The 13755-nt window shown below is 41.4% G+C and overlaps 1 protein-coding gene across 2 annotated transcripts in view; it reads right to left on the reverse strand.

Moving 5' to 3' along the window:
* The window catches only part of RREB1 (ras responsive element binding protein 1), a 144337-nt gene that overhangs the window by 71950 nt on the left and 58632 nt on the right, over positions 1-13755 (reverse strand). For both annotated transcript variants that reach the window (XM_065397862.1, XM_065397861.1), the window contains exons 3-4: positions 6147-6260; positions 4516-4715 (exon numbers count right to left, since the gene is read on the reverse strand). In XM_065397862.1, the coding sequence (XP_065253934.1) occupies positions 4516-4715; positions 6147-6260 (314 nt within the window). The remainder of the gene's footprint in view (positions 1-4515; positions 4716-6146; positions 6261-13755) is intronic.

Here is a 13755-nt window from a genome sequence, read left to right on the forward strand (position 1 = left end):
AAAAAACAGAAAAAAACAACAACACACAAACATAAAAGTAGAGAAACCTAAAAGCTAATATCACAACTATTGATGGGGATTGAAATCATACGCAAGAAACGTAAGAACATCTCTCAAAGAACAGAATAATAACTTGTATTTACACAATCATCATCCTGAAAGATCCCTAAGGAAAGCTTCAGAAACTTTATAATTTACAAATATGGGTCGCTTCACCCACCACAAACATGCAGCAGCTGTTTCACAGCTCACAGCAACTCTGCAACAGCAGTTTGGGACAGGAAGTGAAGGCAACCATTGTGACCAGCTGAAACTGCCAGAAGGAATTTAGGTGAGCAGAGCACAAGTACCCAAATTGGAAGTTGGCCAAGACGTGAGGGTTAACACCACTAATCTTCCAACAAGGACCAATGAGATCTTTAAACAAATCATAGGGGCCTACATTTTACATTTCATCCAAATGACAGTGCAGGAGCGCAGTGCCTTTAACATAACACTGCTTTGCACAGGGAAGTGCTGCACCTACTGAATCACCAACACCACTTTTTAGAGCATCTTGGATTTTTCCTGAAAGTATCCCACCCACATGTGGGCCAGAGCCAACCCTTCTTAAGTTTGCAAGATCTGATGAAATTGTAGCCTTCAAGAGGTAATGATGCAGGAGTATATGCGACACAAACAAACACAATATACCTTATTCTCCTTTCACACTGGTGAGAACCAGAGTAACTATGGTCAAGCCAGAATAAGAACAGCGAGTAGAGAATCCAGCTTTATATTATGAAATACGCCCTTGAGACATTGACTCCACCACCAAGCCAAGGATGCAATGGGACTCCAAGTGGAAATAAATTAATTTCACTTAGTTGGCCAGAACTGCTGTTAAGTGACGAAAGGCACATCACCGACAACCCTCCACAGAAGCACAGTGCATTGTTATTATCTGAGCCACCAACTAAAAAGCAAGAGTGTCTGAGACTGAAAACTGAACATGGTTCTTCTGCAGAACAGTGTAGCTCTCTACCGACCAGGAAGACCCAATGTTTGTTATTTAAACCCCTGGTATCTCAAGAATGCACAAAAATCATCAGTGTTGCAGCTGCCGAGTATCATGTTTATACTGAAAAGGTATGTTCTACTTGAACTTTCTTGCCTGCTATTTTAAGTATTCTTGGTGCAATAATGAAAAAAGATGAATAGCTCCTCCATCAGAGATACTGTGTATGTGTCCGTGTCCACCCATTTCCTCTTTCTAAAAAAGCTCACTGGAGATGTCAAATAAAAAACTTTCCAGAATGTATGACATACACATGAACGGAGGTTGCCCATTCCACTGAAAAGTGGATGGCTAAAATCCCTTATGGTTGTGTACTAGAGAATTTAAAAGTGGATGATGCCAATCAGGTGCTCGGAAAATTATTCTGAAGTCCCATGCAATTGAATAAAGCAGTAACTGCTCTATAGTTTTTTTTGGTTTGTTTGTCTGGGGTGATTTTTTATTTAGCAGGTGTGGGGGGGAGACCATCCTATAGAGGGGAATATAATTTACCTACTAAATTTTATAGAATTGTTCAAAAATAATGGTTATTTTCTATTCATCTCTAATAGGACTTTTCTGTATGGACAAATGGCCATTTTTCTGCATCTTTTCAGCTCAAAACAGAGTAAACAATAACACTGATCTCAAATCCCAAAAGCATGAGACTTGTGATCTAATTTGCAATGATTAGCCTTTTTTGCCTTCTCTCCTACACAAAGAAAAATCCTCCCACTGTTTATAGATCTACTATACACAACTCTCTACAGCAGACTTCACTATAACATTGACCAACGCCTCATGTACTTGACGTTCACAAAACACTAGAAGGCAAGTGGGGAAAAAAAAAGTTTCTCTGAAATCTGTACATCCCCAAGAAAGCTGATCAAATCTGTGCAGTAGAACATATCACATATGGAATATATATGTAATTAAAATACACATATTCCCCTCCACAAATGCAACTTTATTGCACACAACCAGTTTGTGGAGTAATGTTCAGCTCCAGTTATACTGCAGCTCTGTTAAAGTTGGCTCAGGGCTGGGAGAACAAACACACAGTGCTGTGAGGAAAATCCCTGCAGCTGTGCTGACAGTTTAGATGGTGTTTAATCCCCAGAGATATCTGTGAAATTATCAGTCAACTTCTTTTTCCTTTTTAGCTAAGGATACAATTCTACATGATACAATTAATTGTTTCGAAGGCTGCTTTCTAGACTGTCTGCTCTTTGAATCAGCAAATTAACAAAAGATAGAGTAATTACTGGTTCACCTTGAAGCAAAGATCAGACACACATTATAGCTCAGCCAGAGCTGATTAGTATTGACTCTGGAGTTTATTATTAACTAAAACCCAAACTTTCTCCAGTGCTCACACAGTACACACTGCATACCATAATACAGGTCAACCAAATCAAGGGTGGCTGACCACGGAATTCTAGTGACTAACAATGCAGACAAAAAAGTTTAGCATCACTTCTGTAAAAGCAGCATCGCTGAAGAATTAAAAATGCAACACTAAGAGTATGTCTTCACTAGCAACGTTAAAGTGCTGCCGTGGCAGCGCTTTAACATGGCTGTGTAGTCCCGGCACCAGTGCTGGGAAAGAGCTCTCCCACTGCTGTAAAAAATCCACCACCACGAGGGGAGTAGCTACCAGCGCTGGAAACGCGGCTCCTAGCACTGGTGCACTGTCTACACTGGCACTTTACAGCGCTGAAACTTGCATCGCTGGGGGGAGAAGGGTGTGTTTTTTCACACCCCTGAGCCAGAAAGTTGCAGCGCTGTAAAGTGGGAGTGTAGACAAGGCCTAAATATCTGAGTTGCTGCAGTTGTGCTGGTGTAAGAGCACTTCCTGAACTGAAAGATAAAATTAGCAGCTCATTTGTTAACTACACTTGCTTAAATAAAGCAATTTGGCAGTGCTCTTCTGCACCCAACTGCTGGCAAATCTCTTTAAGAGTTTCACATTAGGTAGATTTGTTTTCTTGTTTTTCTCCCTTCTTCTCTCTTAAAAGTGGCCTGAAGCCTCTTTGTAACATCTTTTCTTCAGGAGAAAATAAATGAAAAGTTATAATAGATGAGGATTAATGTGCATGTGTGTTTATGAGACTCTAGGCAGACCAGAGCCAAGATAAAGGCAGCATCATAAAAAGAACCATAGACTTGGGATAAGGATTCAGGAGAGACTGTTTCACTATAACCCCATGGAACATAGCAATGAGACATAGAAAACCAAATAAATTCTGTTACCCTTTTACTATACCTCGGGTGTGGGATGGGGGCAATTCTGACCAGAATTTAGACTCATATTTGCAATGCACTGCACTGAAACAATTCACCACTTGTAATGTGCTTTGCTGGAAGTAGAAATTTGCTGCATCCGGGGTTGCTAGAGTCAGGCTACAAAACAGACTGATACAAACTTAATATTGCCCTGAAATCCTGTCAATTCCATTTTTTCCAGTGAGACAAGTATTTACCTTATTGGTGGTAACCTATCTCCACCTAAAAACAAATCAGCTATTTTATTAATTAATTTATTTATTTTTACACTGTAAGAATCCCTCTTAATCCTGTCACATTTACTCCTTGAGCGTCCCTTGATCCGATGCCCACTGAAATATCAGGTGGAATAAAGGTCAGCAACGCTAACAAACTCTCCTGAAGCCAAATCACGTGGTGTCCTAACAGCAGACAGCTGTTTAGTAGCCCTGCCACTGACACGAGTCTGAACAACACACTCCCACTTAATGTAACTTTGGACTGTGAACGAACGTTAGCGGGCAAATCTTTCATGCCAACTGCCAGACAATATACTCCTATGTTCGCATTTATCTTTATGTCACCTGACATATTTTTCTTTTCAATTAACATATTTTAGTTTAGAGGAAATAAAATCTAAGCCAAATCAGAAGCCATTTATCTGAAAGACTAGTTTGTAGGCTATTAATAAATTGCTACAGGAACATCACATAAGTAACACGGTTTTGACTGATATTCTCTTCTTTGTGGTGGTATTGATACAGTGCCGTCAACTGGTAAATGTGATAAACCTGATCACCCCCTTCGCATTTGCATTGCGTTATGCAGTAAGTCTATGTATTTGTTTAAAAAAAGAGAAAAAGTAGCAAAGACTATACCTTAAAGAACAATGTGTACTGGTAGAGGGACAGACTAAGGCCCTGACTGAGCAAAGCACGTAAGCCAGGGTAATTCAGTGGGAATACTCACATGCTTAGAGTGAAGCATGTGTTTAAGTGCTTTGCTAGATCAGTGTGCAAATGACAAGAAGGTCTTTTCCAGCTCAGATTTCTATGCTTATTCTGTGAAAAAAGTCACAAACCACACATGGACTTGTGACGCATTTCAGCTAATGCCACCATGTACTATTTGAAAAGCAAAAATGACAATGAAAATTAACTCCTTTTCCTCCACTGTGAAACTCTCTCACCCATTGCATGCTTCGAATTATATACCTGGTTCCTCCTGCCAATCCGATTTGGTGCAGGAGACTTCGATGGGGACTTGATGTTTTGAGAGTTCCCGCCATTTTCAGCAATCTTCCCCACACTCATTACTGCTGACATCATGGCATCAATGGACGACAAGTCTGTACCTTCCAAACTGTTTGGTAAAGTTGGTGTCTTGTAATTGGTTAAGCTTTTGAGCTGCTTCTCTGGAATTGTAAACAAAAAAAGTTGCTGAGATTATCAGTTGGAGAGCTAATGGTGTGTTCAGCAGTATGCAGCTGATGGAAGAGACATGGTCCATGCCTCAAAGAATTCACAACCTGTGTGATCTGAAAAAGTAAAAAACAGTAGTTCATAACAGTTTGGGGTCCTTTATTAACAGGAAAGCTACTAAAGTTCTAGAAAACATAAGCCAAGTTGCGACTTTTTCTTTGAATGCTCTGTTCACATGAACTTGACCTTCAAACCCCCAATACAGTACAGTAGAATCTCAGAGTTACAAATACCTCAGGAATGGAGGTTGTTCAGAACTCTGAACAAAACGTTATGGCTATTCTTTCAGAAGTTTACAACTGAACATTGAATTAATACAGCTTTGAAACTTTACTATGCAGAAGAAAAATGCTGCTTTTAACCATCTTAATTTAAATGAAACAAGCACAGAAACAGTTTCCTTACCTTGTCAAATCTTTTTTTTTTTTTTAAACTCTCCCCCTTTTTTTTAGTAGTTTATGTTTAACACAGTATTGTACTGTATTTGCTTTTTGTTGTTGCTGCTGCCTGAGTGTGTACTTCCGGTCCCAAATGAGGTGTGTGGTTGACCGGTCAGTTCATAACTCTAGTGTTTTTAACTCTGAGGTTCTACTGTAGAGAGTCAGTAATTCTGGGTTTAAAATCAGACGTCGCTTAATTCTCTTGTCATAATACAGCATCTTGTTGGTGTCCTGTGTCCACAGTGAAAGACTGGAGCACTGTTCATGAGCAGTTGCACTTGCAAACACATTGCCATGGTGGTGAGTAGGTGTTTTGGGTAATGTTACATTAAGGTATAAGAAGTGCAATGTAGAATATACATAGAATATTTATTCTACATCACATGTAGGAAGGATGTTCTTGTTTCAGATACTGTACCTAAATAGTTGGGGCACTAGGTGTGTGGTGTTCCAATTTATGGACATATTACGTAAACATTAACATACTAGTAAGTCTTTCATATTCTGCTTTAGAAACATAAAAAGAGCATGCTTTAAAACCCCAGCAGAGTCATCATTTAAGATGAGCAGCACAGAACCCAAGACTTAAAATCTGAATATATACAGGAAAAGCCATTATAAGAGATGACGTGGGGGGGGTGTGTATAACAAGGGACATGTACACTTGATCCTCTGTATAATGTGTTTTGGGGAAAGAAGTATGGACATTATAAACAGGTGTTTTATGAGGATAAGTAATGCTGTGCCAAGTTACTGGGAGCCAAAAAAGAGAGTCTTCATTTGTAAGCCTTCCAGTGGTGAGAGAGTAAGTGTTTGTGCTTCTGCTCTCTCTATATATAAAATGAATAGGGATGGAGAAAACTCTTACAAATCTTGCTGATCCCTTAAATTAATGAAGAACATAATTCTAGTTAAATAAGTTACCTTCATTTTCCTCCCTTGACTGCTGAACAATGAGGTTTTCTTCTTGCTTGCTGCTCTCCCCACTTAGTGTATTAGGCTTAGCAGAGTCTAGATCCTCTATAGCACCCTCTAGTACTGTACGAAGAAAGGGGGAGAGGGGAGGTAAGAAGGAGTACATTAACTATGAGGTAGTTTTAACAGAGAAAGACTTCATCCCCCTAATTTATGTCCCAGATTCAACTTGCAAAAAAAGGAGATAGAGTACATCACTGACACTACTGACATCTGGCTGAGAAATTCAAGTGTATTCTGCAGCTAGAGAATTTCAATAATTCAAGTTCATACATTCCGCACTTTCCTTTTAGAAAAATTACAATTTATTCTAACAGATGAATTCATGATGACCCTTTGCTTAATGCTAACAGTGGAAAGGATGACTGAAATTTCTGGTTTCAGAGTAGCAGCCGTGTTAGTCTGTATCCGCAAAAAGAACAGGAGTACTTGTGGCACCTTAGAGACTAACAAATTTATTAGAGCATAAGCTTTTGTGGGCTACAACCCTCTGGGACCATTCAGCACATTTCTCATATCCACTGTCCCAGTTTATCAGTAATTACTGAAAATATACATAAGCTGGTGGAATTTTTCCCCCTCCTCTTGCTCTTTTTTTTTTTTGGAAGCCACACATGCACTTATCAAGCTATTGTCAGCAACTCTAACTCTGTGAGAAGGACACCTCTCTGGTTCAAATATGCCAGAATAGTTTTTTGAAGGCCTTTTTTGAGTGGCAGACATTCCAGGAACACAACAAAACATAACAAACAAACAAAAAGTGATTCCTGGGGGAAGATTTTTTTTCAGCAAGTAACATTGCAAAATGCAATTACAGTTTTAACAGAGAGTTGCACCATGGTAACATTGAAGAAAAATAGTTGTTACTTCACTATTGAAACAAAGAACATCAGCCTTTGGAAGCTTTACCATCTCAGAATTCAAAATGGTGTCTGTCAGCAGGCCTTTAACGGCATTACGTGCTTTTATTTCCCTATTACAGAGGCTACAAGGCTCAAATAGCAGCGAAAACAATAAGGATTATTTTTTTGTAAAAAGAATGAGCACATCTTACTGTAATTATCCCATTTAAGGCATCATTGAGCTTACACAATATGTTTGCACTTATGTAGCACTTCTCAGTGGATCCCAAACCGCTTTGCGAACATTAATGAATTAATAAAACATCATAGTGATGTCCACTTTACAGGTAGAGACAGGGCCGTCCTTAGGATTTATGGGGCCCTACACAGTATTATTAAACTGGTGCTCCTATGCCAGCGCAACTGGTGCCCCAATGCCGGCGCATTTGGATCTGTGAATACTGGTGCCCCTATGCTGGTGCAACTGATGCCCTTACACTGGCGCATTCGGCTCGGTGAATATGGCCCCTGCCTTCTGCCTAGTAAGGAGGCTGCCGCGCGTGCTGGATATGGGGGAGCCGACCCGCTCTGACCTGCTGTCCTAGTCATAGGCGTGGACTCTGTGGGTGGGTGCTCCGGGGCTGGAGCACCCACAGAGAAAATGTAGTGGGTGCAGAGCACCCACCGGCTCCCCCCTCTGACCCCTTCCCCCGTGCCTCTCGCTCGCCAGTGGCCCCGCACTTACCAACTCCTCCCCGTCCCGCCCTGCACTTCTGGAGCACCGCAAACAGCTGATTTGCAGCCAAGCTCTGGGAGGGAGGGGGAGTAGGTGAGGAAGAGGCGGGGTGGGGGTGGAGCAGGGGCAGGAAGAGGCAGGGCGGTGGGGGCTTGGGAGTGGGGGCAGGACCTGGAGCAGAGGGGGGGTGTCGAGCACCCCCTGGCAAGATGAGAAGTCAGTGCCTATGGTCCCGGTGGTGCCCTAAATTTTCGGGTGCCCTACACAGCCGTGTATGCCTAAGGACGGCCCTGGGTAGAGAAACAAAGGCATAGGGAGACAGAGGGCCCAATTCTTCCACGTTTGCTCAGGCTGAATAGCTCCTTACGCCACGCCTACCTTCACCTCAGTGGGAGGAAGGATGGCAGAATCAAGCTCTGAGGGACTACTCACTTGCTTAACGGTTACCCATGTGCTTAAGTACCTATCCTAAATCAGGACCTGAGTGACTTGACACACTGGGTCAGTAACAGAGTTTAGATTAAAAACCTAGGTGTCCTGATTCTAGTCCTGTGATCTACACACTAGACAATGCGGTCTGCTCCCTAAATTGGGCTTTTATAAACTGTATGTTATACTCTCCTGACTGACACACTCTCTCCCAATTTTAATACCTTTCCACTCAGAAAGCACTGATTTTCCCTTCTGGTGTGGGCCTGATCCTGGGAGGGGCTGAGTATCTAAAATGGCCACTGAGTTCAATAAGGGTTGCAGGTAAGGTGACCAGACAGCAAGTGTGAAAAATCGGGACGGGGGTGGGGGGTAATAGGAGCCTATATGAGAAAAAGAACCAAAAATTGGGACTGTCCCTATAAAATCAGGACATCTGGTCACCCTAGTTGCAGGTGACCTGCACTTCAAGATCAGGCACTGCGTTTCTAGCAGAATTCCAATTAATTTCTTTGTTATCTTCCTCATTTTTGCACAGCTCTCAGATCAGGGTTTTTGTTAGCTGCAGTGTCAGCTTACTTTATTTTGGCCCATAAAAGTGATGGCTTTTTACTTTTTAAGTCTCAGCAATGAAGGGTTCATGCAGGAGTAGATTTATTTTAAAAACAACAACTACAAAAGTAAAAATCACAACATTTCCCTAATAGTTTAAAATTTTTGACATTGGCCCAAACTTAATCTTACTTAACAGCATCCCTTTAGTTAATACAACAGAAAAACTGGAAAAACTATTAAACCATTTTTCTGTTTTTGTTAAAGCGAACAACAAACTTAGTTTAACCATCTTTCTTTCTGAGCAGATCAATAACTATTCTTGAATTTTTCACCCAATAACCAACATGTAAGTCCTTAATTATTAGATACTTTCTAAAACAGTCAAAAAAAAAATCTATTTAACCACTGTGAAAACAGGGTGTGGTCCAAGGTAATTTAAATACCACAGGAGGTCCTTTCAGAGAAATAAATTCTGAATTCCTAGCATTGTTTTTAGTTGTTGATTCAAACTGCTCATCAGAAAGAAAGAAAGAAAGAAAAGGGCAGACATGCAAACATCAGCCTGAAATCTCACCTTCAGTTTTGCAATCTCTGTGCAAGTATGCCTGGTATACATCTTTCAGAAAGGGCACAATACAGTACAATTGCAGCCCATAACAGCTTCTGTTTACAAATAGCTATTTTATGACTGAAACTAAAATACAGCTTTCTGCCAACTCAAACAAGATGTTTGGATACTGATCTTGTTTTTAAACAGGACGCCAATTTTTTTCTGTACATTAAAAACTTCCTAGTTTGCAAACAGTTTAAAGAATGAAACTTAATTTCTGCAAGAGTAAGTATTATTGGAGTGCACTAAAATATATTCCAGTACTGTTGTGGGAAGGAAAACTATACCACTGAAACAAAGACAATAGCATGCATTGATTCTGGAAGCACAACTTTCTATTTGCAATAGGATATAGCAACAATAAGAATACTGGGCCAAATCACTTCTTCCTGTGGGAAAACCCATGGCAGGGAGGGGCCCTGGGGCAGGAAAATTCAGTGAGTTTTCTCTTGCAAAATTTATTACACATCTGGGGGGGGAGGGAGGGTGCATTCCCCCCTCCCCAAGTAGAAAAGAGAGGGTTTGGCCCACTGAACGTATTTCAGGGAATCAACTGGGGAGACAGAGCCAAAAGTATGGAAGTTCTATAACTGCCTGGCTACAGGATCGCCTGTCTTCTCAAGCTCTCAGGGATCCCTCTGCTTATTGCTGCACTGGGCAATTACCCCCTTCCCAATTAAAGGAGATAGGAGGTCCACAATGAAGAGGGAGCTCAGCTTGGAGGCAATACAAACTCAGGCTGCATTAAACACTGAACCAATCCCCTATGGAGTAAGCATTCCATCCTCACTCCACCCACATGCACACAAATTCAGAGCCAGACATATGACTGCAGGTTCCCTAGCAAGAATCTGTCCTTTCGCTCTGGTCCTGGCTGCTCAAATTGTGCTGTGGCTAGAGGTGTGGCATCTGTAAGTGACTGAGGCCATGCAGGACCACAGAAAGCTGAAGGCTGCAAATAGCTGTTTGTGCCAAAGGCGAGATTTGAAACAACTGACAACCAGCTTTGATGGGACAGTAAAGAAGAGACTTGAACAAAAATCATGCAAAACTTGTTGCTTCCCATTCAGTCTGAACAGGAAGGCATTTGCTAGATCTATTTCCTCCTTTGGGATAAAATGTGACTCCACAGTATGCTGAAACTCAGCTTATCAACATTTACTCCCCGCCACCCCCCCCCCCCGCAATTTTATCTTAAAAAAAGATCGTTCTTGATAGTTACAGCATCTTCTCCTTTCATTTTAAAAGCACTAGTGAGAAAGCAACAGGAGAACCTTGGTTACAATCTTTAAAGGGGGTAGGAAGAGGGAAGGAAGAAGAGATGATGCTTTTTCACAATCACTCGACTCACCACAGAGAAGCTGCTACAGAAGCAAAAAGTGTGCCCCAACCCTTTGGAGCTATTATAAGTTTTTACTACAGTTTGTTCTACTGTCTTGCACATGAGCGCTCCCTTTGGAATAGATAGGAAGAAGCACACAATACACACAGTGCAGGCAAAGAAAGGGCAAACCTGATGTATAGCACAAAGCTGCTCATTGTTCCGCTTAAAAAAAACAACCCCAAAACCACATTAATGTTAAAATACAAGCTGTGAATTAATTGGGCCAGAAAAAATTAAATACTTTTAGCTAAACACTTTTCTTGGTTTCATTAAACACACTATGTTCTATACTATGGATAATCTTTTCTTTTGTGGGGAGGAAGGAGGATTCCCATCTTAAAAACACATACTAAATGCATTTCAAAACACTTTTCTGGGCCTAAAGAGCATTACTACTCCTACTTACCATCCCCCTAAAATGACCTACTTTTTCAATGAGAAGCGCAACCAAAGATTGTTTAAATGCAAGTCCAGGCAGTGTTACTAATACAGAGATTTAGAGAGGAATAACTTTCTTCAAATCAGCAAGGGGACATCTTGTCTGGGACAAAAAGCCCATGATAGCTTCTTTCTCGGTGTTCCTAAAGATACATCTCATAGATTGCAATTCACCTCCATTTAGAAGTCCAGTACCAAACCTATTTACCACTAAAGTTGCACTTGAGCCTTCAAATTAGGACTTAAGTGAGACGTAAGTGGTACATAGGTCTCGTGCTGAGTTTCTGCACGGGAATGAATTTCACTCAGGGTATGCAATGGGAAACTGTTTCTCCCCACTCATCTCCCATGCTGTTGGTCACATCAAAAGAAGGATTACAGTTTTAGTGAAATTTTGCATCAAAGCCTCGAGGGTAGCAGGGAGGAGATGGGGAGGAAACAGGCTGGGTGGGAAGAAGAAAGAGTGATACTATTCAATGCCACTGCCTGAAGCAAAGGAAAACCAAAGAAAGTTTTCCAACTGACCTTTTTTAATACCAAGTCTGCCCTGGCTACTGAAGTATTGGTGCTGGCGAGGCCCCAACGGCAGAGAAGTTTACTGGTAGCGTCACCTCACTGTCACCACTGCTGGAGCACCAGTACAGAGCAGCCTATATGAAAAGAAAAGCAAAAAGGATAAGACAGCAGAACAGGACTTTATGGTGGCAGTTCTTTCTACTACTTACCATTAAGTCAAAAAGGCACTGAGACGATTTCCAAAAATGTCTGAATACACACACGTAAAGGTAGAATTTTACCCAGAGAAAATGTCACTCTAAACTCACAAAAACCAGAGAAGCACATCTTTAAGGGCCACCCTCCAACCACTAAACGGAGACTGCCTGTTTTGTTTTGAGCCTTTTATGTTATTATTCGTATTAGAGTTTGTTAGCAACATTTGGTGTATTTATATTACCGTGTCTATGTAGGTGTAATGGTTTATGCTTTTGCTTTGTTTAAAAAAATAAAATAAAATAACCGAACCTGCCATCTCTTCACCCTCAAAGATCCGTCAATATCTCATATGCTTATTTTTCCTCTATAAGAGCTTAGATAACAAAATACATATGTACCATAAAAGTATGTAGGATTGGCAACATGGGCAAGTTAATGATGCTGAAAAAACTACAGCCCTTTGAGTCACCATTGTGTTACTTCAGTTGCATGATGTAACTGTACTGAAACCAGTGCAGCTATACTGGCGTGCAACTAAAATAATGCAATGGTGAACCAGTCCCCTGCCATTTCGTGGATGAGATTCACCAGTATGCTCCAGCTGCCCTGTGCCACTTCAGTGACACAAAGCAGCCCTAATGTAATTGTGAATTTGATCTCTGTCTTATCTTTTGTGCTCGATTTCTTAACTTTAATGTTGCATCAATGTTTCTTCATGGTCCGATATGGTATGTTTATGTATATGTGGTGGGAACTGCCTCCCTAACTGAGATTAAGGTGTGAGGCAAGAAAGCTGGATCTACTGTGCAAGTACTGAAAGTGAGAGCAAAAACTGGATGGCCCCAGATACGGATTGAGTGCCTGGCTCTTCAATGGACCGGCACCTTGGATAGTCACTTACACCTGCACACAGGGGGGTGAAACTATCCCATTCTGATTGGGTAGCATTTTGCACAAGTGTGACTACACAAAGTGCCAGGCACTGAGACAGTGATCACTACTGACACACCCATATTTAGGTTGGATAGTTGCTGAAGAGTGTAAACCCCTTCTTTCCCAATCTGGTGGCAATCACGCCCACCTACAGAGTACCCAACAGCTAGCACATGACAAGGAAAGCTAGTCAGAAGAAACTCCACACATCCTTACTGCTCCTTCCGTTTCTGGGTTTAGCTTATTTAACAACAAAGTCCCAGGAAATAAGGTTCTACATATTTCAGTAGCTTCAGGAACTTGCTCAAGCGAAGAGGAGATCAGGATTTGAAAGGGATCTGAATAATGTTGTTAGTAGCACTAAAATTATCAGCTACACAAGCTAGGACAAAAACACGCAAGCAACAAACTGAAGGCCCACAAAAATCAGGAAGGAGTTTTCACTCCTCTCCTCTCTAACCCCTCATGCTACAGCATGGCACAACTGGAAATGAGGAGGCGGCTGCCTTCCACTGAAGCCGGAGGAACTGACAACCATCAGAGGAAGACACTAGATTAGATGGACCTTTGGTGTAATCCGGTATGTCTATTCCTATATTCCTTCTCTGCTTGCTAAAGACAGACACAAAAGCATTACTGTGTCTGCCATAAGAACTGCTTTGCATGTGTTCTGAAAGCTAAGACAGCTGTGTGAATGACTTAGAGTTCCAGGAAGTAGATGTGTTTCTTGGCTTTAAGTCTGGTTTATTTGCTTTAGACGGAGTGGCAAGCCAGGCAAGTTCCCTCCCCAAAGAGTGGCACTGGCTGCAAGAATACTGAGACGCTTGAGACTTCACGTAGTGTCTTTCAGTAGATAGATGAGCATTTCCCAGTTCTGGGCATTATTTTGCTCTTTAGACAGTATTGTCTCATCTCAC

The sequence above is a fragment of the Emys orbicularis genome, chromosome 2, assembly GCF_028017835.1.
Source record: "Emys orbicularis isolate rEmyOrb1 chromosome 2, rEmyOrb1.hap1, whole genome shotgun sequence".
NCBI classification, from domain to species: domain Eukaryota; kingdom Metazoa; phylum Chordata; order Testudines; family Emydidae; genus Emys; species Emys orbicularis.